Source organism: Tyto alba, unplaced genomic scaffold (genome assembly GCF_018691265.1).
Source record: "Tyto alba isolate M040663 unplaced genomic scaffold, T.alba_DEE_v4.0 Super-Scaffold_26, whole genome shotgun sequence".
In the NCBI taxonomy this organism is placed as follows: Eukaryota; Metazoa; Chordata; class Aves; order Strigiformes; family Tytonidae; genus Tyto; species Tyto alba.
The window spans coordinates 11,014,546-11,041,207 of NW_024881300.1; the positions used below are offsets into that span (position 1 = coordinate 11,014,546).

The window sequence follows — 26,662 nt, forward strand, 5'->3', positions numbered from 1 at the left end:
AATTCAGCGAGAGGTTGGTCGGGGTTTGTTTGTTCAGCTTACAGAAGTTAAATGTAATACTTCTGCTCTCCATGCAAAGGCTGTGCATTATTTGAAAATAACACTAGCCAAAAAAAAAAAAAAAAAAATAAAAAAAAAAAAATCGCTTCTTTGTCCACACTAAACGTATTTTTCTAATCTTGTTTCTAGTTTGCATTTTAACCATGATTTGCACAGTCAATTGCTTAGAAAATACGGGAGAGTGAAATATAAATTTGGGGGGAAACATACGAATTCATAAACAAAGCTGGGCCATAAAACCAAGTGACCTTTGCAGCATTAAGTATGGTGTGCAGCTAATTAAAAACTATGGCCATATTAACATTTTTTGTTATAGAATCAAGGATATCAGCTACACAGCTTAACCCATTGCACATATTTTTTTCATTTCCTCTCTATCACAAACTGTGTTTGCAAACAATAACTCAAAGCTACTTAAAAAAAAAAAAAAAAAAAAGAGGGGGGCAGGAGGAGGAGGAAATCACCTTCCATAGTCTTTTCCCACTTGGGACTATGCCTGAAAAACTCCCTCTCTAGTTACATGCTACCCTTCATACATTTTATATTTCCCATAATTTTGCGCTACAAAGAAGCTTTCCGCTGTACAACTCCATTTCTGTGTTATTTACTATGTACTGGATTTTAATACAATGTACAAATTTGTCTCTTATCTCATGAGATATATGGTGATATTTATGTGTCACTTGTAGCAATACTGAAGATTGGCTTCTTAATGAACTACATCTTTAGTAGCGCACAGAGATATACATGCGCGCATATAGGACAACCTGCCACTCAAAATCTTTTCAATATCTAAAATACATTCATTTACTAAGTAATGTACTTTAAACTAAATGTTAGGTCTGACAAAATATGGAAGTGAAGGTTCCACTCTAAACAAGATTTTTAGCAGAATTTTACATAAACTGTTACAATAAGCTGTTTATATTTTTTCGTATGCTTACCATATTACTTTTATTATGTGTAGCATCAAAGTGATTATAGCAATTACATCTAACAGAATTAATTATAGAACATCCCATCATTCCTAAATACATAATGCATTAGAGGTAAACCAAAGAAAGAAAACATCTTGACTGTGGTGACTATTGTTGGAACAATTTTTTCTCTAAGCATAAAGGCGAAACCAAAGTAGAAAGAAATATATAGAAACAGTGGGGTAACAGTAAAATGTTAACTACAAAAATATCAGCGTAAAGGCAGGTACATTTTTAACAGAGATGCTAACCTGCGTAAAGCTGCACTAGCACAAATATCCATGTAAAATGCATTAAAGTTTTTTAATCACGAAATATGGAAACTAGCCAATTCACCTAACCAATGTGTTAGTACATAAAGACAAGAGTGTATGGGTGAAAGAGTTACAAGCCTTTACGTATGCAAAATAAATTCACTCAAAGCTTCATTAATATTAATTTAAATTCAGAACCCATTTACATTAAATTGTTCATTAAAAATTGCCTATTTTATGCAACATGCATTCCGCAAAGAACACATAAGAAACTGAAACAGAGGGCTCAATTTAATGATGGAAATATCAAAAGTAAATGAATTTGAATCATTCCAAACGAATAATAAAACAGCTCTCTCCTCTATGCTAATGCGGGAAGTTTGGCGGGAGTTTGGCGGAAGGGCATGAAAACTGCTTTGCCTCCCCCGCGCTAAGGCTTGGCCAGTGCCCTTTTGACCTCCCCACCACCATACAGTCTTGCTAAACCAAGAATTATTTATGGACAGGACCTAAAAACCACCTCTGTAAAAACGTTCACTAATTGTGAGCACAATGAATCACTTCAAAACCCGTATTTATTCCATGCAATGTCACGTTTAGTTTAGTTGATTAACAGTAATCCCCCGTATGAACAGGATGGGAGGTAAAGGTAAGGCAGGCTGGGAATGGAGAGCTCTTCACTGGTAAACTCCCACACCAACAAACACAGTGAACTTATGAGATTCCCAACAGCTGTTCCGAATGAAGAAAAGAGAGTCATAATTAATAACATGTGTCCTGACAGAATTAATTAATAATTTATAATTAAATCTAAAATACGAACTTAGATTATTCTTCAAGAGTCACACCTTTACTGCCCGAACAAGCCAGGTAATGGCATTGGCAAAGAGCTTTCAGATATTTTATGATCTTCTGGTAACTCCTTCCTCACTCTCCCTCTGGCCCCAGGGGAAAAAAACCTTTGAACATTTTCTGAGAAATATCTTAAAGTTGATGCTTGCAATGAGAAGTGTTTAAATTGTGCAGATTAGCTCTCTACTGAGATGACCAAAATATCTTTCAGGCACAAAAATCAAGAACATGCAGTAGGATGAATCTCGCAGTCTCTGAAATTAAGCCCTACTTATTTCAACTCTTACAGTTCTTTTTATGAAAACGGTAGCAAACAATTTCAAGATCTGACAGTGTTCTATTCTGCATTATTATACTTAAGAAAACTACAATACAGTCTCTCGTGAACTATGCTTTAAATCCTTTGAGCCAATTTTCATGCTTTTTTTTTTTTAATGTTGAAATCAAGAAAAATCAATTGCATAAATTTTTTCAATCCTCCTGCTTTAGGTAATGACACACACAAAAAAAAAAAAGGAACGCATCTATTGTTTAGTGGGATTTTTAAAATTAATTTAATGTCTAACTGCAAATGCTGGAAACTAGAATTAATCTGTCTGGATAAAAAAAGGCTTACAGACATTTAAATGCATGTATCGGGACACTTTATCAACCTAACATAAAATTGTCATCTTATCTTATTATATGACTATTTTATGCATGTGTCAAAGAATTTAAAAATGAATGCCTGTCTATTCAGTCTAATTACAACTGCATATTATCTGTCTGGATGTACCAGTCCATATCATTGTTACCAAATACAATATATTGTATTCACCTTTCATTTTTAACTTAAGGCTGATAAACCACAATTTGGGCGTAACTAAATTTAAAAAAAAAAAAAAAAAAAAAAAAAAAGCAAACCACAAACAGACAGAAAAAAATATCAGGCTCAAACACCTGAGGTAGATTGTTTAATAAACGATACTAAAGTATTTCACAGATAACAGGGGATTGCTCTGCAACTATGTTATTTTTGTCTGCAACTATGTTATTTTTGGTGTTGTATCATAACCATATACATACACTCTTACTTGACAATGCAATACTCCAGGCATCTCAGTACTTGATCTACTAGCAGCACCTTGTAAATAGGGCCGTGTTAAAATTTGACAATCTGTATTTGGATTCACTAGGAAACCATCACGACATTGAATTAAAATACGGATTATTACACTGTAAAACTAAAAGTGTCAAGGTTTGTTCAGAAGGCTAACATGTAAGGTTATTTTGTGTCCTGGAAAATTATTTCTTTTCATTCACTCTGTAACACCATATGTTTCTACATAAGCGTGCATGTAGCACACTTAAAAATTTACCCCACACTTCACCTCGAAGATGATCTTTTCTATATAGTTTCCGCTAATCCTGGAAACAGGGCTGACAAAAAGGACCCACTCTAATCCTGCTAACTCACCCTAGCTTCACTGCATTTCCCATAACCCTGCAGCAGTCACAATTCATTCTAATCACTTTACAAAACAATCTTTAGTAAAAAGAGGAAAAATGCAGACTTGTAAGCCAATTTAAGAAATAACTGCTGATACATCAGTTATTGACTATTTCACTCCTGCTCATGATAGTGCTCAAGGCAAAACCGAGAACAAAATGACAACATCAACCGCACGCAATAAACTGTGGCCCAGGAGAGCACTGAAGCCCTAATTGACAGCTGTCAAGCTAATGGGAGAAATGGCAGCTGATTCTGGAAAATTCCGTTTTCCAGACGGATATTCAGGGGAATCTATCAGGCCTTTTTATATTTATGCCCCTTTTTCTTTTTTTTTTTTTTTGCATTGTTCCTCACACTTTGCCGAAAAAAAAAAAAAGGAAAAAAAAAAAAAAAAAGCAGAGGACAGCCATAACTAATCATTTTGTCAGCTTGCTGCTAGGAAGAATCTCTGTCCAACAGAGAAATATGTGGCAGGTTTGGAGGCAAATAACATACCAAGGGCTGACACTGCAAGTACCTTTATAGGTAGTCTACTTTATCGCTACATTTACTTTTGGGGTATGTATGTAGTTGCAAGCAATTCCCATAAATTAAAGCAAGCATTCAACTTCCCAAAGTCAGAGCTGCCTGGAAATCTGGCTGCACAACCTGCATGCCATCTTGCATCTGTATTTCTGTGGTGCACTCCCAGCCTCGCTCTGGAGGTGCTGATAACTAGCAAGAGCACTGAAGTCCCTGAAAAGTGGAAGTGCTTCGCATCTCTGAAAAATCAATTTAATGTATTTCAGTATTCACACTGACCATGAGCATCTTCTGAATGTAAGCACGGAAGTTGTGAAGAGCCTAAAAAGTATGCAGCTATCTCTAGGGTTTAAGCCATGCTATATAGAAAATAAATAAATAAATACCATGGCCTCAGGTTTCTTTTTTTTTTTTTTTTTTTCCAGAGGCTTCAAAACTCAGTGTGGTTGTCTGCATCTAAAAACCAATAATTGTTTTATTCCATTTTGTAAAAAAATAAATAAAAAGTAAATGAGTTTCCAACAAATCATTAGTTCCCAACCCCTCCTCAGAAGAGCTTTATATATATACAAAATAGGTATTAAGTCATTTCTGTCAGTAGGAAGTACATTCTCTTGATCTTTCAAATAGGTTTCTAAAAAAGCCGCAAGTGAAAGCTATAATTTAAGGATAGATAATTACTGTTTGCATGAACAAGACTAGCCTCTATTAATACAGTATCTTGGCTCTCCTAGACAGTAGCATCCTACCAGTAAATACCTTCTTCCTCCTGACTTAAATGACAGAAGTCTTTGGAGCAGCAATTCTGACTATCTTCTTGCTTTAACAGGTGAGAAATAAAATTGTGATCCCTGACTCTTCCTCCCAAATTCATCTATGATATTCACCTGAGTCTCAAAGCAAACAAACCGAAATCATCATTTTTACAGATTCTTGATTCTCAGAGACAGCTTTAGTCTTCCACAGTGTGGTGTTAACACTTGGGTTAGACATAAAGAATTTGTGCACCTGTCTGTTATGTCTGCGAGCTCTGTGCTGCTGAGAGTTCTTTGTTGTTGTTATTCTACTCCAGACCATTAAAAGGGCCCTAATTCCTATGACATGATTATCCAGGTACCAAAGCCCATTTGTCACCTGCAGCAGAAAATTGAGTTAATGCACAACTAAAGGCAACCAGGACTGTGTAATATCAACTTGATTACATCAAACTAGCTGCAAACCTAATTCTGCTGGATGACACTGCGTGGAGCTTGTCATCTCCAATCATTAAAGCTGTCAGGAATCCATCAGGTTTACAGCTAATTAGGTGAACACTAATGAAGCTGGCAAAACAACTTTTCTTTTTTTATGGCTGAGCGGACCTTTCAGTTTGGAGAAAAAAAATTCTCGAGTATTCTCAAGGTTGCTGGGGACTGGATTTCCTGAGTTACCAATCAGCAGACATCTTTAATTCTCCCCCCACCACCACCTTTTTTTCTCTCTCAGTACCAAGCAATCAATTTGTCATCACTCTCAGTATGCCACAAAAGCAGTCATGAACCTTATAACTTGCAGCTCTGAAGCCAAAAAGAAGGGGAAAAAAATGTAAGTTTCTTCTGTCTTAAAATAAAACGCCTCATACAGCTCACTTATTTATCTTCATGCACTTATCAACAGCATAAATGTTCTTGTTTTTTCACTCTTCTCAAATAAGTAGCCCTTCAGTCATTCTACATCCCCCATATCCATTAGGCAGAGGCATTTTGATAAAGTAAAGCCAAAGCTAGTGTATGGGAAAGAATGAAAGCACTCACTCTGCCAACTTCTGATTGACCATTAAGCTATTGATGAATGTGCCTGTCAGGAGAGAGACAATTAAATCAAATATGAAACAAAGTCGTTTTGACGGGTCATTTTGATAGAGCAAAACCATTCTTCCATCTCCTATTAGTCCTGCAGTCAAGTTTTTGTAATGAATATTTCTTAACTAACCTGTTATTTCTTAGCTGCTTTTTAAAGTGTTGTTTAAAATAAAAAAAAAAAAAAGCCTTTGCTTTTACTGCTACTAGAAAAAGTAACCTTTCCAATGTGACCAATAAAACAGCATTTCAGTGGGAAGCAATTATACACAATACTAAATGTTTAATGTAGCTATCAAAAAGCTAAAAGTTTAAAGAGATTACACTGCTAAATATGAAAGATAGATCACACATCATGGATGATTCACTTGAGAAAAGAGGGAGAGACGGAGAGTGGTAGAGAGAGAGAGAGAGATACCTCAGAACGTGTGTTTAGTGCAGAAACATTTTCTTCCACCCTATGGAGAGCCCAGCATACAGCACAGTCGAATGTATCAAATACTTGGAAGAGGTAGATTTTGCAGAACTAAATTAATGTTACAAATAAGAATTTCCCAATATTAGGAAGAGTTCACAGTTTTAATTTATTTGAAAAGTGTTATTTGATGGCACGGGCCAGAAATGCAAAATATTATCATAAAGTATTTGGCTATAATATTGTTTGCTAGATGGTATCAGTACTGTACTGCAAAACTTTCCAAACTTTCTAGCTGTTAGCATATGGAGTAAGACTGCTAGAAAGTCTGTTTCTCTATTTCAAAAGTACTAGACGAATGCATGTGTATGTCAAAGAAAAGAAGAAAGGAAATGTGGACATAGTTATTTACAATTTGTATTACTCTCTGAATCCCTTGCTGTTTACTAAATTCAAACCACACCACTCCGAGAAGTTGTCAGACAGTGTGAAAGCACTGTCACATTTTTGAATGCCCATTTTCTAACAGTGCCTTACCAAGTTGCAGGACTACCTGCTTCAAGTTGTTACAAGCACAACTACGAACGCACTACCGATAACGCTGCTGGAGCCGCTGGAAAACTTCTACACCCAGCCTCTTGCTACAGGGAAATTTGCAAAGGGTAAATGATGACTGTTACATGCTGGTCCCCCAGATCTCTCCCTAACCAAAGGCAATCCTGCTCCTCCACCCAAGCCAGCCCCACGCCTCTGGATGTGCTGGGCCGTGGGGCGATGTGGCACATCCAGCCAGGAGCCCCTGAAGTTGCGCTGACAGAGAGTTGACAGGCCACCTGTGACGTCACTGAGTCTGGCGTTACCATGGCAAGTGATTTATTGATGTTTATCGGGAATGAATAGATCAAAGGCAGCCAGATGACAGGCGATCAATCAGCCATCAAATCAAGGATGGCAACAGGCCAAGGAAACCTTTTCCAGCCCACATATCCCCAACTAAGGATTACTGTAAAATTACATGGGGCTTTTTTTTTCTTCACTGTTTTCTTTTCAGTTTGGCTTTTCCAAAAAATACTGCTTAACAGGAGTTGACATTTCTGACATACGGAAAATAAAACAAACAAACAAAAAACCTCACCAGGACAAAGCCTCGAAAAGTATTTCTAAAAAGAAAAAAAAATATGGAGGAAATTGTAAAGGCACTATCAGAAACATTCGCCAGTCATTTGACAATACACAGACCTTTTTTTTTTTTTTTTTTCTTTTTTCCCCCCCTTTGGTTTCCTTTGCATCTTCTCATCTGGACTTATAAATAAGAAATCAATAGGATTAACAGAAGAGGTTGCCAAAGAGAGTGACCAACTAGGTGGGTCTGTCTGTTCAGCAGAGACATCTCCAGCACGGTACAAGGGGAAGAGAGAAAAAGATAAAAGTTGGGCAAAGGAACCAGTTCTGTGCTTGGATCTTCAAGTAACACTGCAGACCCTCCAAATCACTCCGTCCCTGCCACTTCATTCACAGTGTGACATGCATTTATACATATCCTATCTCTTTTTACAGAAAAAAAATAAAATAAAAAAAAACAATAATAAGCCTCCCCCCCACAACAGTATTTTCACTGGCTTTCACAAACCATTTGCCTGTGAGGGGAAGGGATGGAGAGGAATGAAGACTACAAGGGAGAGAAACAAAGTAGGTGCCAAAGTACGGGCTGAAAATGAACAAAATTTGTCTCCTTCCCCCCTCCACCCCCCCCCCGAGTCACACAGATCATACGTGTACATGTAGTATGTGCCTGCACATACCGCCTGGCTTTCACCAAGTGTTGCCCCCAGAACTGAGCCGGGCGATGGCAGAGTTAGGAATAAATCAAAGTGGGTACCAAAGTCGGGAAAGGGCTTTCATGCGCCCCCACCCCTGCCACCCCAAGGAAAAAAAAGAAAATAAAATCATCACCCCCCCCTCAACGCCACGGTGCTCTGCCTCCAGACCAAGACTTGCTCTGCAAAATCCACGGCATGCAGCGTGCGATCGCGGGGAGCGGGGCAGGGAGGGAGCCCGGTGCAGCCCGGCGGGCTCAGCCTGCTGGAAAGCGGTTATGGAAGAGACGGAGAGAAGCGAGAGGAGAAACAACCGGCCGGGGAAGGCGGCTCTCGTACCTGCTGCGCGCCGGGGCGCTTGCTGCTTCCTCCGCGGCATGCTGAGCTCCTGCGGCCGGCGGCGCCGGCGGGGGGGGGCTGCCTGGGCGCGGGGGTGGGAAGAGTTGCTTTAGCCCCAGAGATCCGGTGAGCTGCTCCAGTCCCGGCTCGAGGGCTGGGTTGGGGATATATTTTTTGTTGCTGTGCATACACGATGCCGAGGAGGAGGAGGAGGAGGCGGCGGCGGCGGAGGAGGAGGCGGCACAGAGGAGAGGACAGCCCTGCTGCTGCTGCTGCTGCTGCTGGCAGAAGAGGGGGGAAGTTTGACAAATCGCCCCGGAGGAAGGAGGAGGGGAAGCCCCCCGAAGAGGTGTGCGGGCGGGAGGGCTGGGGAGAGCCCGCAGTCCCCCCCACCCCACCCTGCGCCCCCGGTGCCTGGCCGGGCTGGGAGATCACGGCATAAAGACGGGGGATTTCTTGGCAGGAGTCGGCGGAGCCTCAGCCTGCGCTCTCCACTCCCCGGCTCCTGGCTCGGCGCTGGAGCGGCGGCGGCGGCGGCAACAGGCGAAGCTTGAAGGGAAACGAGATGATCGCAGTGTCACTCAAACTAGTCCGCAAAGAGGGAGAGGGGCACCGCGCTCCCACCGCCTCCCGCTCCGGACGGCACCTTAACTCTTTGCGCATCGCGCCGCCGGCCCGGCGCCCGGCACCCGTCACGGCCACGGCGGCGGCGAAGGGTCCGCCCGGGGCGGCGGCGGCGGCGGCGGCGGCGGCGGGGCACCCCCCCCGCCCCCCCCTCGCTGCACCCCCTCCGCCGTCCAACTTCACCCGCCGCCGCTCCCCTCAGCAGCCCGCAGCGGCGGAGGGGCTCGGCCCGCCGGGCGCCCCGAAGCAGGGCAGGGCAGCCCGCTCCGCTCCCCACCGGCAGCCCTTCCCTTTCCGCCCCCGCGCACACCCGTTCCCCGCCGGAGCTTCCCCCCCGCCCCCCACCACGCCGGGGCACGGGACCCTCCCAACCCCCCGCAGCCCCTACCCCCCTCCCCCTCCCTTCCCCCCCCCCCCGCCCTGGCGAGGAGGGCCCGGCCTCCGCCCCCGGCGCTCCAGCCCCCGTCCCCGCGGAGCCCGGCCGCCCCGCGAGGTGACAGCGGCGGCGGCAGCCCGGGGCCCCCGCCTCGCCCCGCCGCCCGCCCCGGCCCCACTCACCGGCGCGCCGGGCAGCTGGCCGCCCGCCGGCACACATCCAGCCCTCCGGCTCCCACCTGGCTGGCGCCTCGGCCGCCCGGGCTCCGCTGCGCGCCTGCGGGCGGCGTGTCGGGGGCCGCTCCGGCCGGCGGCCGTTAACGGCCGAGCCGCTGCGCGCTGCCCCGCGGTGCCGCCGGCCGGACGGGGAGCGGGCAGCGCCCGCGCACTCCCGCGCCCCGCGCGCGCCCGCCTCTTCGGGGAAGATCACTTTTCCCTCTCTTTCCCTCTTTTGGGGGCTCTTTTTTTTTTTTTTTTGTTTTCCTTTCTTTTTGGTTTTGGTTTGGTTTTGGTTTGTTTTGGTTTTTTTTTTTCTCTTTTTTTTTTTTTTTTTTTTTGGTCCAAGTTCACTGGCGAGCCGCCGCGCTCAGTTCAGCGAGCGCCGGCGGATCGATGTGCTGCGGGTTTGATTGCGCATCCCTGGGCGGCGGGGCCGCGCAGCAGCGGGGCGGGCCGGGGCGGCGGGGGGCGCGCGGGGGCCCGTGCCGGCCTCCCGCCTCCGCCGCGCTGCGCGCCCGCGCACCGCACCGGCACCGCGCGCTGCCGCGGGCCACCGCGCGCGAGAGGTGACGGGGGGAAAAAGCAAAACAAAACAACAACAACAACAAAAATCAGTAGCGGCTTTTCTCTCTCTCTTTTTTTTTTTTTTTTTTTTTTTTTTAAAGTTCACGGGGAGGAATAAAAAAAAGGATGATCTCACTTTACGGTAAGATCAAAAAAATCTCCACTCGCCCCCATTCTTCGAGATTTGGGATAATTCCAAATACCTGACTAAGTGCAGATGTTGTTGCGTCTTCACATCTTATAAAGCCGCCGTGCCGCTCTTTGGCTCTTGCTTTCCTTTTCAAGTTGCAGGAAATTCAAACACTTTACATGAAGGGTGGAGAAGGTTTGGGATGTATTTTTTGGATTATTATTGTTAAAAGTTGATATTTTTTTTTTAAGCTGATCTTTAGGATGAAAAAAAAAAAAAAAAAAAATCGCAGTCGCCTAAAGTCCCCGGGAAATTGCTACTGTTGGGGGAAAACGAAACATTTCTTGCAAACAAGAAAATGGTGAGTTGTCAATTGCCGCTTCTGCTGCCAAATTCGCTCAGTTCCATCTCATTGATACTCGCTGGTTGCTCCTCGCAGTTACTGTATCTGCGCACAGAAGGAGCGATCAGATCTACTTAAGAGACGACACGGAGACGTTCCCCCCCTCCCCAGAAAAAACCCTCGGGGTGTGTGTGTGTGTGTGTGTGTGTGTGTGTGTGTGTGTGAGTGTGAGTGCGCGCTCGCGGAGGGCCGGCGCGGGCGCGGAGGCTGGCAGCGCTGGGCGGGCGGGCTCCGCCGCTGTGGCCGTGCGTGCCGCTAGATCCGCCCTAACATCTGTCCGTCTCACCATTGGCGCATCCATCAGTGTCACCCCGGCTGCACATTGCAACGACAACACATCAGACACAACACAGACCGGGATTCGGTACAAATAACCAACATACTAAACAACTTAACCAGGAAGGAGGGGACCAGCCGCAGCATAAGTATTTACAAATGTTAGACAGTCTTGGCAAACAGGGCTGGGCTGCGATTAATAACCCGTTCTTCCTCTCTCCCTCCTCCCGCTTTAAATAGGAATTAGGAAATAGAAAACCGAACTAATCCACGCTCCCCCCCCCCCGCCCGAAGGATGCAGCCGGCGGGGGCAGGGGCCGGGCAGGGCTGGGGGGGCCGCGGCGCTCCGCGCTCAGCCCGGCTGCGCTCCCGGCTCCGCGGGGGCGGCGGCGGGACGGAAAATGAAACGCGGAGCTTGGCAGAGGGAGAGAGAGAGGTGAACTTCGGGCTCGGGAAGGCTGCTGGCCGAGCCGGCGGGCGCTACGCAACATGGAGGATTTCTCCCAGCTCCGGAGCGGGCGAGGCTGAAACAAACTTCGGGAGACTCCGCTGGGGGTGCGGGGAGCCGGGAGCCCCGGCCGGATTTGTTCCTGCCCGGCCGCCCGGAGCACGGGGAAGGGCAGCCCGCCACCAGGCGCTGATCAAACGCCTTGAAAACTACAGCAAAATAAAAGTGATCGGGCGTGTTTAGTCATTTCAGTCCTGTAAGGGCTACACTTGAATGTGCGAGAGTCCTCTCCAAAGCCAGGGACGATACTGAACCTTCCTTAGCTGGCTGCAGAGCATCCCCAGGAAAACGCTGCAGCGGCCAATCACTAATCTGGGGGGACTTGCAAGAACTTTCTGCCTTCCACCCCCCCCCCCAAAAAAAACCCGCTCCTCTTCCCCCCAGCTCGGAGCACGTAGCTTCCAGCTTCCCCGGCGGCACGGAGCGGAGCCGCCTCCCCGCCCGGCGTGCCCGGCGCTGGGCGCAGCGGCCCGGGGGCGGCGGGGAGCGGGGCCGGGGGGCGGCGGGGAGCGGGGCCGGGGCTCGGCCGGCTGCGCTCCCGCCCGCCGCCGTCAGCCAGCCTGCCTCGGCGCAGCTTCACGGCTCTGCGGTCCTCTCGCTCCTCCACCCTTACACCTACCTGCCTGCATGTATTTATGAACTTAGTGACATGTGTATTTTAACAGATTCCCTAGCAGAGCTCTCCCTCCCACAGAACTACAGCCTACGTGGAAGATGCTGGCAGGTTGCAACCTCAGCAGCTGAACGGTGACACTAAACCAAACATTTGCGAGAAAATCACCAGCCCTGCTGTATGGTGAGGTTTGTCTAACAACACTTACCTTGCTTTTCCAAGGGCGGGCCACAAGCGCTGGCAGTGGAGGGTAATGGGCTTATGATGGTGCAGCAATTTGGGAGTGGGGGGTCTGTGAATGGAACAAAGTTAAACTTCCCGTAAACAGTAATTGGAGGAACTTTATCAGTTCAATTAGACATAATAACTCGTGTGTAAGAGAGAGGGAGAGGGAGAGAAAGAGGCAACAGATATACATGCACACAGACACATGCGCTGCACTTACACATTCACAACTCTTAGTGCCAAGACGCTCAGGAAGTTGTGGAATAATTTGGTTGTTAACTATACCCAGTTTTTTTAAGGCAAAAAAAAAAATATATTGAACTTTCTATCAGACGAGTTACAGAGGGAAATGCAGATTCTTCAGTGTGTATCAATTTCTTTGGGGGTGACAGGCTATTTCAGAGAGCCAGAACCTGTAATTTTATTAAGTGTAACATTTCCAAACATAGTATGTAAAATCGATGACTGTACAGACTCCATCTCCAAAGATTCAGCACATGAACGCTAAGCCAACTCTTCCCGGCAGTTTTAAACCAAGTCCCATAATTAGATAACCATCACTCCTGAACTTTCCATCAGCTAAGAATGTTTTCTGTTTCAACAGGGTGCACCGTTTGGTGCCCTTCTTTGTTGTATAATTTCACTGCTCATTTTATTCCCACCACACGAAAACTTCCAACAGTTTCCCAAGAAACCCCTCCCGCCAGCCAGGTCCGAGCGGAGGCAGCGGGCTGGGCTGATAAAAGGACCATTGAAATTATCTGTTAGTTATGGGAATAGCCCTGGAGGATCTGTGAGGAAGTTGATTAAACTTGGAACAGCCGCCTCTTAGAAGCCAGCGCGTTTCGGGCTTTAACCTCCTTCTCTCCCCAGCAGCGTGTTTATGTTTCGCCACTTGTTCACTGCAAACAAGGGAGGGAGAAGCGTGCCCCGAGCCCCCGTGGGCGTGGGTAGCTGCTCTCCGAGACTCACTTGTTAGCCCTGCTTGGTGGCTTTGCAGGGGGGGCAAACCCGCGGTGCGAGCCGCCCCATCCCCGCCCGCTGGCCGCCCCCAGCCCTCCCAGCGGCGCCGGGCAGCCGGGGGGTCCCCACGCCCGCCGAGTGTCCCCCCCCACGCGGGCGGGGCTGGGTAGCACCGAGCAGGGGCCTTCCGCGGCGGCGAGGTAGCGGCCGCCCCGCCAGCCGAGGAGCTGTCGGGGAAGGGGACGGCGGGGGGCCGGGCTCCCGGCTGCGGGGGCGGGGGGGAGCGTGGGGAGCCTCACCTGCCCGGCGCCCCGCCGGGGCAGCCCACGCCGCGCGGGAGGCGCGGGGCTGCGGGCGCAGCGCGGCGGCACCGCCCGGGAGCGGGCGCGGGGAGCGCGGCGGCCGCCTCCGCTGCCCCCCGTCCCCGGGAGAAACCTCTGCCTCCTCCCTGACGGCCCGGGGGCACCCCATCGAAACGCAAAAAGGGTGAGAAAAGTACGTCGTTTTTTCCCGGCGAGGAACAAAGAATAAACAGTTTTCATTGAGGCTGGGCTAGATGAATATGCATCTGACAAGTTTGTTTAGAAACACCACTGCCCACGACCGAAAACGATACTCCACTTCTATAAAATACAAAGTGTTGTCAATAACCATTATAACAGCAATAATAAGCTGAGAAGAGAACAAAGACGTTTTGTAATATCTACATAACTTTATTAAAGCAAAATTATTTTAAAATGCCTATGAATTCCCAAACCTCCTCAATACAAATGAATAAAAGTTTTTCTTCGGGCTAAAATCTTTGCTTGAATGTAAATTGTTTGGGTAAGTGAATTTACACAGCAGCAAAGTTTGTTTGTCTTAGTCCAGTAGCTTTGCTTTAACGAACCAGATGTTTTGTCTGTAAATTGTCCAGAGGACTTTTACAGTTCTGACATGTAATAAGTCCCAGAAAATCAAAACTGGAATAGCAGTGTTCTTGCGATCAGAACCAGGCATTTCGGAAAGAGCACGGGGAAAAGATAGTAAAGTGTAAGCACGCCCAGTGTCTTAGTATTTTGAAGCATTCCTTTTAAGCTGTAGGTAATCTTGTCCGAATCGATTCGCTTCCGTCTGGAGTTAAAAGGAATTCCTCACCTCACCCGACATACCAGAAATGTATCCATCCCCCCCACCCCCCCCTCCCCCCCCCCCCCAAAAAAAAGACAAAAAAAAAAAAGACAAAAAAACAAAAGCCCACCACGGTGGCGGGGGAAAACTTCGGATCGGGAAGCCGCAGGGTGCTGCGCGGAACCTCCCGGAGCGGGCCGGCCCCGCCGCTGCGGCCGCCGGGCGGAGCGGGGCAGCGCCACCCGCCCCGCGGCCCTCCGCGCAGCGGCCCGCGCCCGGCGGTGCCCTTGCCCGGCCCTCCCCGCGGCGCCGGGCGGCAGCGGCGGCTCCGCGCCCGCGGGAACCCCTCGGAGGCGAAGCCCGCGGCCCCACTTGCCCGGGGCCGGCAAGTTCCCCAACTAAAGCGGGGCGGCGAAAGCCGCTGCCCGGCCGGGCCCGTGCCGCTGCGGCTCCCCCTCGGGACAGCGGTGTCCCGCCCGCGTGCCCGCGGGAGGGACAGGGGGTAGGGAGGGTGCGCAGGGGCTCTGCCGCGTTTGCCGGGCGAGGGTTGCGGCCCCCGAGCTCTCCGGGCTCCCCCTCGCCCCAGCCGGGCTTCCTCCGGGCAGAGCCCGGGGGCGGCGAGCCCCGCTCCCCCGGCACTTGCCGCTCTCCCCAGGGCTGCACTTTTTGGAGATAATACGCGCTAAAATAAGAGCTATCGTCGCGCTTCAGTCCCGCTGAATTATCTTTTTTTTTTTTTTTTTTTTTTTTTCCCCTCCTCCCCCCTTGAAAGGACTTAGGGTCTCTGAAGAAACAATCGGCCTCTGCTTTGGAGGAAATAAGCGATACCATTCAGAGCTACTGTAGCGTAATGTATTCAATTGGGCAGTAGGAAAATCTTTTATGAAAAATAGTTACAGATCCTGGAACTCCACCATATGTGACAACAAAAGCCATTGTGCTAGCAGAAGGGGTTTAGCTAATTTTACCTACACAAAGTTTTACTAGCTGCGAGCTTTGGGAACGCCTCTGTGGAGACTGGCAGTGATCCTCAGAGCTGGCTAATTTGAAAGGCATTTGGAGGATCTATGAGAAGGGATTCCCCTCTTATTTCTCACATCACCTGAAAGTTTCCGTTGCACAGCTAACAGAGCTGTTCCTTTGCTGACCGTCTGTGATTTAACGCAATAAAGATTTTGTTTTTTGTGCACATATTTTTTTTTTTTTGAAAAAAACAGGAAAAAATATATGAAGTGGGAAGTTGATAAAGCCTAATCCCGAGCAAAATCCTTCTTTCTTTTCACAGCAACTTATTTCCCAGTCGGCTTTTTTTAGTGATTTGCACTTAGTGCTCGCACTAAGATATGCAAGCTTCTCTTACTAAAGTTATCCGTCTGCCAATAACGCACCTTCCTCCGGCTGCGGGCACCCTCCGAGCCCCGCTGCGGAATCACCGCCAAGGGAAGAGAAACGCCACGGCCGCCGCCAGCAGCGGTGCCTGCGCGGCGGGGAGCCCGCTGCCCCCGGGGGGACGCGCACCGGGCTGGGGACGGCAACCGGCTGCCGGCCAGGCCCGCCGGGCTGCGCGGGTCCCGCCGGGCTGCGCAGGGGGCCCGCCCGCCGCCTCCGCGCCTCGACGCGCCTCTTTGATGTGGGGCTGAGAGTGCGCAGGCCGGCAGGCCACGGCGCGGCACGCCGCCAAGGGGCATTTAAAAAAAAGACATAGAGGGGCTGCCGGGTCGTAAATCCTCGCTCCCCAGCATGCCCAGCAACTACTGTTTAGAAGGGTTTTGTTAAATTTATTATGTATGAAGAGCACAGGACCCGGATGACGCAGACCATGTGCAGGAGTTCGAACCTCGCTCTCCCGCCACCTTTCCCCCCCCCCCCCCCCCCCCACGCACACCGGGGCTCCGCTCACGCGGCCCGGCCGCGGTGGGACGCGGGGCTCGGCCCTGCCGCGGCGGGAGCCGGCCAGCGTCCAGCACCCTCCACCCTCACCCATTCTCCAGGGGAAAAAAAAAAAAAAAGAAAAAAAAAAGGAAAAAAAAAATATATAAAACCGCACTGTTTGGGCGCAGCCGCCCTGAGAAGGCAGCAGGAGGCCCCGACCCCCGCGGAGGCCGGGCGACAGCACCCCTCTGCCGGAAGCTTTCGGGGGCCGCGCTCCTGTTCCGCGCCCCAGGACGCGTTTCAGCCTCGCCTTGCACTTGGCAGTCCCACCCGTGCCTTCGCCCCCCTGCCACGCGGTTGGTGCGCGGGCAGGAGCAGCGTCCCCGCACCCGCAGGCGGGTCACGGGTGCCCACGCGGCGCTGTGCTCCCGGGGCAGCGGCCGCGGCTCTCCTCCCTCTCACTGATGACTCGAGTTTGCACCAGCCAGGTCAGGTGAAACGTGGAAACTAAGAAAATCTGACACCGTCATTGATTCCCTCTCTTTGTTCTCATGTCATCGGTACACAATGGAGAGAAAGAAACGTGACTTTAAAATTGCAATTACCAAGCTTTAGAGCAGATTTCTTTCATTGGGTATTTATTCCTATCAAACCTAATTTCTTCTCTGAAAAAGCACTTCTAATTTTAAAATAAAACAGATGAAGTAAAATACCTTACATCCTTCTGTAATAAGAGTTGCTTAAATTATGACTGGATGTGCCTAAACAGTCATCTTCTAGTTTTCCACTGATTTTGGTCAGGTCTTGAAAGAATGGCAATTTTTTCCTAATGTTTTAAAAGTATTAACTTCCTTTCAAACATTCTTTAACCTTTAATGTTTTGTAGCTTGATGAAAAGGTCACTGTTCAAATGGAGTGGATGCATCTGCTCCATAATTGTTCTAATATCGGGCAGAGCTCCATCCTAACACTAAGTTATTTTATGAGGATTTTTTTCCTTAATATACTATTGTTAAGGTTACCATGAGTAATTGTTTTAAAGGCAAAGAGCTATAGACTAAAGGATGCTCACACTTTATTTAATTTCACTAACTTCAGATGTTCAGAGCTGTATAGAGCAGATGACAGTAGCTGAGCTCCGAGCAGAATAACTTGAACCGTTTCCCCTCTTCCCACTTGTGGAGGCCTGAGATAGGACAGGAACAGAATAAACAGCTGAATTTGTAGACTGAGCTGCTCAACAAAATACTGATTAACACTGCTTGGAACCAACGGCAAGTTTGATCCAAGTATCTCAAAGTATTTTACAAAGGGCTATGTCAGAAAGACGAGACACAGATGGGTTAAGATGCAAGATCAGCGCGATGCCGGAGATCCAGAGCCCACAGGGCAGCGGCGTCTCAAGAGTCTGACTTGAAAGCAATATGGTGGCAAAAACATGACTAATCTAATTATATTTTAGACTACTTGCTGTGAAGGCAGCAGAAGCTTTTCAGCACATGTAAATCAATATTTATTATTAGGAGCAATAATATTTTGAATCTGCGTCTTCAGCCAGTTTTGGTATAGAGAACCCGTGCTTGTTCCCATGTAAGAGATTAGGAGATGACTGCACTCGTTGCCACTCCCGGGCTGAGAACGCCCCTCTGAGGGGCATGTTGTGACCCCAGCTACACAGGCAAACATCACTTACTCACAGCACTGTAGCTGCTTTGCAAGAAGAGTGGTGATAACTGACTGCATATTGAAGATTAGAGCAAGAACCTTAAATTGATGCAATTAATCCCCCCAAAATACAACAGGATTTTCTATTTCTTACACAATTCAAACATCCAGATAATATGTTTAATTAAACCCTGGTTATAACTTTTTTTTTTTTTTTTTTTTTAAGATTTTCTAAAAAAAAAAAACAAACAAAGAAATGAGTTAATTATAATGCTTAGTATTCTAATATGCCTTTTTTTTTTTTTTTAGTAATTCACTTTTCTAGTCAGGCCAGTCCCTTGAGGACCAGTTCCTCATTTATAAGGAAGTCCCCAATGGGAGTTAAAAAGATGCTATTTTATAAGAAGAAAATATATTCTGAAAGAGAAGCCATACAAAGATAACCCTGCATCACATATATCAGTATGGAGGCTAGAATATATATTCCAATGATGCAAATCTTCCCCTGTGATAATTTGCTCGTTAGTGTTAACGAAAGCCCAGATACCGATGTCTATGTATTTGTTCTTGTATTTTTCATCACCCTAATGCTTTTAACTAAAATTATTTTTTAAATTTGCTTTATTTAATGAATTTAAAGGTCAATCCTCTTCCTTGCCATATGCAAATCCTATTAATAGTAGAGGTTTGATATTAATGGGAGTTAATAGAGTAGATACCCCCTTCACACAGAAATCCCACAAGAGCACAAAATAATCTCAAGATCATTTCAGTAAATTTGTTGCTTATTTTTCAGTTTTGAGTAACCCAATAACAGGGTAACAGTACCTTAGAAATAAGAGTGTCAGCCAGAAGAGGGATGAGACATGGAAGGGCACACAGGGTCTCTCCAGCTTCCAACCACAGACCCTCAAGGAAAGGACACAGCCCCACAGCAGCCAGAGCCCACTGCCTCCTCTTCCTCACCAGCCATTCATGACTACAAGAACCAGGCAGGCTGCCATTGCCAAGAGACCCTTCCCCATCCTCTTAAAGAGGGAAGAGGCAACTTCTTCTCCCTTCAGGGGCCAGTAGTCTCCACCTGGGAGACCACAGCAGCTACGCGGAGGAAAATTAATCAGGAGCTGCCAGAGTTGATAAGGGAGTAAGAGAAGTTACTGCCTCTCCTTGTTTCTGCCAGTTTTGAGGTTGTTAACTGTTTTGTCACCGTCTTTCTATTTATATTTGCTGTAGCAAGACTCAGAGTTTTTGATTTTTTTGTTTTTTAACTACAGCTGTTCATGGTAAAGTAAAAACGCTTATGTGCCTATGAAGGGAGAGGTGGGGAAAGAGAGGAATAAACTCATTGCTTTCATCTGCAGTCCCTGTAGGAAAATGCTCCCTGTGCTAATGAGTGAGGAACAACCCTGTCTAGCCCAACTTATGCAGTAAAACTCTCTGCAGTGTTTTTCAAGCAGATGAATCTGGATGCCAAACAGCAAAGCATCATTAGTCCAGAGCACCTTCTTCCCTGGTAAGAAATAAAGAATACCTCATGCAGCCCCTGGTAAGGCCAGCCCAGCACAGCTCCTACAGATTGGCCTCTATTTCGTTAAGGGCAAGCGAAAGTAATGTGATTAAAAGAGGTGGAGAAAGGGATGAGTCATGGACCACATGAGTGGTGTTAATTTACCTCTTCTCAAAGGGCACTAACCCACTCCCTCTGAACACCAGGGAATCTTTAAAGAAAACCCATCTTTACTGCAGCCTCCCTCCTAGTTGCGACTCCTGAGCTGAAACAGTTTTCCCAAATACCTTTTCTCAACCTGCATTTAGCAGGTGATGTTAGTCTACTATATTCCCAAACAGTACAAGACTTTTTACAATCACATTTTAGAATATCTGAATGCCCCTCCCAAAACTCTTAACACCTTAGTTATTTGAGGAAAACCATTTTCTGTTTCCTTAAATTTCATTTACTCTTCTACTGTTTATACCAAAGGGGTCTGTTTTTTTTTTTTTTTGTTGTTTTGTTTCTTTTTTTTTGTTTTGTTTTGTTTTGTTTTTTTGTTTTGTTTTGTTTTGTTTTCCTTCTTATTTCCTGAACCTGGAAGCTGGTTTTATCCTTTGAAAAAGATTGTGTATAAAAACTATAAACTGTCCCTGGGAGATGTGGTCTGGCCCCTGCAGTGTTCTTGGTCTGCCTGACCTCTGAGCTGCAGAGAGACAGGAGCGACAGCAAGGACCAACAGTCCCCTGCCCCTGAAACACACAGAGTCGCTGCTTCCATGTGTGGATATGTTAAACAAATCCTTTTCGTTCTGCTTGTCTGCTGGGATGTTGGAAAGTCCTTCTGAAACAGCGACTGTGGGCAGCGACAGTCCTTGTGATACACGCAGCAGCTTCCATCTCCCAGAGATACTGTTTCTGGCTCTTTGCAGACTAAAGCAGATAGTATCGTATCATACCGTGGCTTACATTAAGGTCACCTTTTCTTTCACAGCCTTGATGCGGCCACAGATTTGGCAAGGGAAGGGCTGGAGGGTAGGAAGCACACAGAGATAAAAGGCGTCACATTTCTGAGGAAGTCAGGGCCCTGTTTGCAGGTCTGTAGTTTGGGTTATCAGCTGATCCGAACTCAGAACTCCTATTGGCTTCTATGCAAATAGGAGAGTGTAGAATTAGGTCTGATATTGGAAGTGCATGACAAAATAAGATTTATACTGCTTATGTTTTGGGGAGGTGAGTGCTGATTGCTACAAACATTCTGTTTCCAGCCAAACAAAAAAACTCTGTGATTGTCCAGGTACATCACATTCTCAAAGAATTTGCATTTTTACAAAATGTTAGGTATAAATTACTTCCACAAACAGAAGCCTGGACTCAATGGAACAACGCAGTTGTCTGTTATAGCAAATCTGGTGTTCCTGGATTCAAATCTGCTACAGGCATTCTGGATTTTAATTAATATATTGCTTCATATGTATGAGTATTTCATGTTGTTCTTTTTTTTGTCATTGTTTTCACACACTGCATTTTTAGTTTAAACAAAGCGTATTCTCTGTATTATTCTCCAAAGCAATTGAAAAAATATCACCGAGTTTATAGATCTGGTAGCCTTTCCAGTGAACAACACAGCAGTCATGCTTCACAGAAAAGGGATAACATCCTAGAGTACAGCTGATAAGAGCAACAATTTACAAAGCAAGAGATCTGTTATGCAGTGAAAGCTTTATTACCATGACTTGATGTTACATCTACAACACATAAGGGTTAATCATTGCAGCAGTTTGCAGCTGGTTTGTGCTCTCAGGGGAGTCGTAGCAATAGACTTCTGCGTGTAAGACAAGGTCAGCGTTGCTCTCCCGGGGTCAGCGGGCCACGTGATAACACAACTCTGAAACTTCAGCTCCGAGGAGACACAGGTGCCAAACCCATTTTGTGGTCTGTTGTAGAGCGCTTCATGTGGTTTTTATTCTCCTCAGTAAAAACACATACATAGCTCTGTGGTATATAATTGGATGGCGAGTTTTCAGAGCTACCCATCAGTGTGAGTTTTCTGTGTCAGCAGTGGGTTCATGAGTTTGCTGGGTACATGTAACATTTCACGGGAGACTTATTCTTAGTGGACTGAGAAAATAGAGCAGTCAGTGCTGAGTTTAAGGGCCAAATCCTGAAAAATTTGTTTAGTCTCATGGTATAAAATGCTCACATGAGTAAAGTGAGCAGAACTGGACTTTAACATTTTATTAATATTTATCTTCTACTGCTACAAGACAAAACAATAATCAAATAAGAAAAACTTTAATCCTCAAATGCAGCTTTAATCTTCAAATTGGTTAGCTTATCAGCGGGGTAACATTTATTTTTAAAGACAGGCTGCTCGGAATGATCAGCTGAAATAGAAACCTATAAGTGAAAGGATGTAAGTTTATTGGGCAATGTTGTCTATATTTATAGTTTCTGCTCAACCCATATTTCGGTTTTTATATGCATGTGTCAAAAATTAATATATGACAAACTTCACTAACAGTTTTAAGAGATCTTAAAATATAATAAAATCAATAAATGATGTTCTGGCATAAATGTTTCTGTAGCTGAGGGTGGTCAGGTTCAAAGGGCAACATCTGACCATTTCTCTTTCCCACCCTGCTGCGGAGTAAGACCCTCCCCTCAACTTCAAATCACTGGGGAGAGGGTAATTTAAGCTATACTTGATGTACCCTATACATCACTGTCTTCAGGACCAGGTTTAAAATTAAACTCTGATGTACAAAGTTAAACAAAAATGAGATAAAAATTGGCAGGGGTTGAAGAGGGTCAAAGTAGTCAAAACACAAGGTAGACTATTGCTTCTTTTGATTTATGTTATTCTGTGAACTAAAAAAAATAAAATTATAGCTCTTGTGGAGACTTTTTTCATTGAGAATAACGCATTCCTAATTTCTTTTCTATAGACTTACAGGGCATTTGCTCTGGGAGATGGAAGCATTTTTTTATTTATTTATTTTGGCAGGGGCAGAATATCACCAACTGTTGGCAGAATATTCAAATTATCATTAGATGCAACCTCTGTTACTCAACAGCAAGTGAAGGAGAGTGGTATTTCACCTTCCGTTAGTGGTTATCTCACAATGCACACATCTGTAACCTTATGCACGTATAGAGTTTTGCTTTCAGGCAACTCTTTTAAACACAGTGTGCTATAGTTATATTTGGTAGCAGAAAAAAAGAGTTTGGTGAATGTTTCCTTTTGCATGTTATACATGCACATAATGCAGTTACTCTTCAGAAATTCAGTACAGGAAAGATGCCAAACAGCAGATTCTTTTGAAACCAATTCAAGAAAATCCTTGCAGGAAGTTAATTTTTTATGATGTAGTCAACTTTTCCACATATTGCCATTTAGATGGTGAGTGTGTGGACTGCAGGCAAAATAATTTGGAATCGTAATCTTTATTTTCTATAATATGATAATGAAATCAACTACTATCCACTGGAATCGAATGAATTTCTCTGTGCTACTCCAGTGGGAGGAATAAAAGGGTTCTACTGACTAAACTGCCAGGCAAAGGGGTAAATGAAGAAAAATCATTTCCTTGTATGGCTAGCAGGTGAAAAATGCTTATTTTAGACATAATGGTGGGCATACAAAGACCTTGAAATCTTTAAAAAACTGATTAAGCAAGCTTTTTCCAGAAGTTTTTATTTTTTTTATGAGAAAGTGCTATTGACTTCGTATGGATTACAGATGGCTGAAGTTGGGCATGTTCTTGGGCTGTATGAAGGGATTAGACAGCAAAAGCATCTAAACTCTGAAAATGTTTGAGCTTGATTTTAAATTGAGTCCAGACAGCTATAAAGAAAAAGTTTTTATAGCACTGTTTCATTAATATTGACAATGATGATTCTTTGTTGTTAATTTAGTGAGGACCTATTTGCTACTTAATATGCAGATTTTAGTCTTTCACCAAAAGTCTGAGTGATGCGTTGTGCAAAATGCACTTTATATGTGTGATTTTACAGGTTTGACATGCATATATGCCTTTAATATACATAATTTGGAAAACAATTTATGTACTAATTAATAAATGCAATTCTTCACAAACACCTGGTTGGAAAGCTGGAAGTGCAGCACATATACCAAGAGCAGATTGTTTTAAGAGGTACAGCAAGCAAAGATAAGGATTAGGTGTTATAACGGGTCCACTATGTGTGATCTAGTGTGCCAGACCCTCTGGATCTAACAGCTGGACAATATTTTCTATACCACCAATTAAGACTTTTTCAAATAAATTTAAAAAAAAAAAACCAAAATCACTTTTGGGGTCACACAGAAGACTATGCATGCACTCTGAAAGTACAGCAGATCACATGTAACAAAGAGCAAAGCGCAGAGCTAGTTGGTTAGGAAATGATGATCCAAAATTTTCCTATGTCCATTACACTTTGGGAATCAGGAGTCCTAACTATGAATTAGGAGATGGTCACAAAGGTCGCAAGGAACTGCTGCAGTATTCACAAAACATGTAAATGCTATGGGAGCTGTAGGATCTTAGAATGAAGGTTCAGAGAGAATACAGGAGCCACTCTGAGGCTAGAAGCTGCTCAGAAATCAGGTAAAGAAGAAAAATATACGAAAAATTTAAAGAGAGAGAATACCAGCTGTTAGAAATACATGTAAACCTTTCAAATCATGTGCTTAGCATGAGTGACGTCTTTTGCTCATTTATCCATGCAGCAATTAGGAGTCCTTCCTTAGGAGAGGTGCGTGGCATAGTCAATGAACTGATTGATTCCTTCTTTCACCAAGTAGTTGATTATGGGTAACATGCGTTTTACAGATGTTGTACTAAGTGCGCTACTGTACACAATCATCCAAGTCTAAGGTGCATCAAGGGTGCCTAAGGATGCTGGCTCAGTAAGGGCCTAATTCAGAGCTCATCAAAATGGCAAGCTTCCCACTAACCACACAGGGTCCCGTATTAGGCCTTTTCCATCTACCTGACTGGAAGGAAGATTTCCATTTCAGTGCAGCTGTGAGATGCAGTCTTCCCCACTGTCTTATGCTGTCCATTTTTAGTGCATAGGGTTCTTCTAGAGTGAAATTTACTCACCAACATGTACAAATTCTTGGAACTATTTATTAATGACATTTCTGCAGTCCTTGTTTTTAGCAGGGAAAGCAGTCTTACCAGAACTTTCTTCTGAGTGTGTTTGGATTTACGTTACCTTGCTCAAGCACTTGCAAAGGTACCATGCTTCCGAGCAACGGCAAAGAACAAAGTCTATAATGTAATAACTGCTGTCTTAGTAATTAGTATTCATTTAATGAAATTCAGGGTTTGCAGGGGTCCAGTCAAAGGCCTAAGCACCATTTAAGTCCAGCTTATTCCTCAAGGCACCTCTGAACTGAATTGGGACCCATTTTATTAAATTATAATAGAAAGACTGCCATGTCAAGTATACTGATGCTGAAACACCCAACCTCACAAGACCTCACACAGATAAATAATCATCACTTATGCTAATAGCACATTTGACTTCTGTGGGATGACACATGAGGATGGACTACTTACTTGACTAAGATTAGTAAGAACAGGCATGTTACACAGAACAAATGACTTATAAATATCCAGCTGCAGCAATGTGCTGACTCTCATCAGTGAGTGTTGTGAAGGTGAATGAAGGGCAGAATATGATCTTTAGAAACCTCGCTGAATACTATCATTGAATTGGTGACAGTTTTGCAGATTTCTAACTTATAATAAACCTGAGCTTTGCCTCCTCAGTGACATACTTCACTGTTTTTCTGGTTTGCTTTCCTTTTCTTTTGTCATAATCCAACTAATAATAATAATAATAATAATAATAAATAATTAATAATAATAATAATAATAATAATAATAATAATAATAATAATAATAATAATAATAATAATAATTTATTATTATTATTTCTTCTTGAAGGTTTGCAAATTAATTTTGTGTCTTTGAAAGGTATTTAAGCAACAGCCACAAAGCCACAAGTGCACCTATATAACTGCAGAGCAGACTACTTAGTAGCATCTCTAAATTTTCCTGCCAGTGTTCCCTCCCTCTGCTCTGCTGGGATCAGTTCAGTCTCTATGCTCATTTAGTCTTTGGCTTCTCCTTTCAAAGCTGACAATAAGGGCATCATACGGGGTATACCATTCCCATGATTTTGTCTGATAAAATATCTAACTGTTAAGCCTGTTTAGTACAATTTTGTTTCATACAGGTCACAGAAACAATCAGATTTTGGCCCTTATGCTCTGTAATGCCTTTGAACCAGCATTCTAGAAAGAAAAAAATCTTTAGGTCTGGCCTGACTCAGTTTCACTTATTTGTTCTTGAAATCCTTGTGGTCCAGTTTTTGTTTCTTATTTTTTTTTCCATTAATTTAAAAAGTATTTTATTGCATTAAGTAGAGTTGCCCTCCCTGGTTTTCCTATCATGATCAGACTTTTCAAACTGATAAATTTTTTTCTTTTACCACTGGCTGGAGAAGCTTTATCTGAAAGTAATAAAAACTGGCTTCTAGAGATTTGATGAATCCAGAATTAATTTGTTCCTGAGACCTGGAAAAACCATGAATAGTGAAAAATGTTTCTGGTACATGCATAATAATCAGTATAAATGTTGTATCCAACACCAAAATCCCAAATCCTGAGGACTATAAGCTATTTACTAAAGGACCCTTAAATCCATTTTTGTTTGACTTGTAATGTAGAGAACTGTATAAACATCACAAAGTCAAAGGACACAAGTATTATAGCATTAGTAGTATTCTTAAATGAGTATTTTCCTGTTTCTTGGAGGCTTCTAGCTCAGCTGTAATGATTGCTCTGTGTGTGTGTGTGCGCCTGTGTGTTTTGCCAATCACATAAGTGAAATAAAAATGCCCTAATTTCTACAACTTTGCTTTCATTGCACTGTAAAGCACTAAAAGCAGAAACAGTTTCCTGAAGAACTCCTCCATAGCAGGCCCTTGAACAAGATGACTGTTTCTAATAAGCAACAGCTGTCGTTGTGGTTTTACTAGTCAAA

General features: G+C 44.9%; 2 protein-coding genes and 2 long non-coding RNA genes across 4 annotated transcripts in view; 2 read left to right on the forward strand and 2 right to left on the reverse strand.

Moving 5' to 3' along the window:
- The window catches only part of TSHZ3 (teashirt zinc finger homeobox 3), a 65,747-nt gene extending 57,078 nt beyond the window's left edge, over positions 1-8,669 (reverse strand). Inside the window, exon 1 of the mRNA XM_032987218.2 lies at positions 8,567-8,669. Within this exon, the coding sequence (XP_032843109.1) occupies positions 8,567-8,606 (40 nt within the window). The 5' untranslated portion in view covers positions 8,607-8,669. The remainder of the gene's footprint in view (positions 1-8,566) is intronic.
- Positions 8,670-8,759: 90 nt separating this feature from the next.
- LOC122153873 (myosin-1-like) lies at positions 8,760-10,194 on the forward strand. Its single transcript, XM_042797326.1, has 3 exons — positions 8,760-8,915; positions 9,030-9,361; positions 10,131-10,194. Exons 1-3 carry the CDS (start codon positions 8,760-8,762, stop codon positions 10,192-10,194), a joined length of 552 nt encoding a protein of 183 aa, XP_042653260.1.
- Positions 10,195-10,694: 500 nt separating this feature from the next.
- LOC122153912 lies at positions 10,695-12,558 on the reverse strand. The gene is made up of 2 exons (XR_006165771.1): positions 12,487-12,558; positions 10,695-10,926 (listed from the first exon to the last, which is right to left on the reverse strand). It is a non-coding gene; the product is annotated as an uncharacterized LOC122153912 (long non-coding RNA).
- On the forward strand, positions 10,753-14,204 carry LOC122153911. Its single transcript, XR_006165770.1, has 2 exons — positions 10,753-10,839; positions 12,360-14,204. It is a non-coding gene; the product is annotated as an uncharacterized LOC122153911 (long non-coding RNA).
- Positions 14,205-26,662: the final 12,458 nt, after the last annotated feature.

Excerpts from the sequence above, each read along its gene's own strand:
- LOC122153873 (XM_042797326.1), top strand. The coding sequence starts at position 8,760 with ATGCCGAGGAGGAGGAGGAGGAGGCGGCGGCGGCGGAGGAGGAGGCGG. Across the intron at positions 8,916-9,029 it reads AGGGGAAGCCCCCCGAAGAG|GAGTCGGCGGAGCCTCAGCC; the intron begins GTGTGCGGGCGG and ends ATTTCTTGGCAG. Across the intron at positions 9,362-10,130 it reads CTCGCTGCACCCCCTCCGCC|TTCACTGGCGAGCCGCCGCG; the intron begins GTCCAACTTCAC and ends TTTTGGTCCAAG.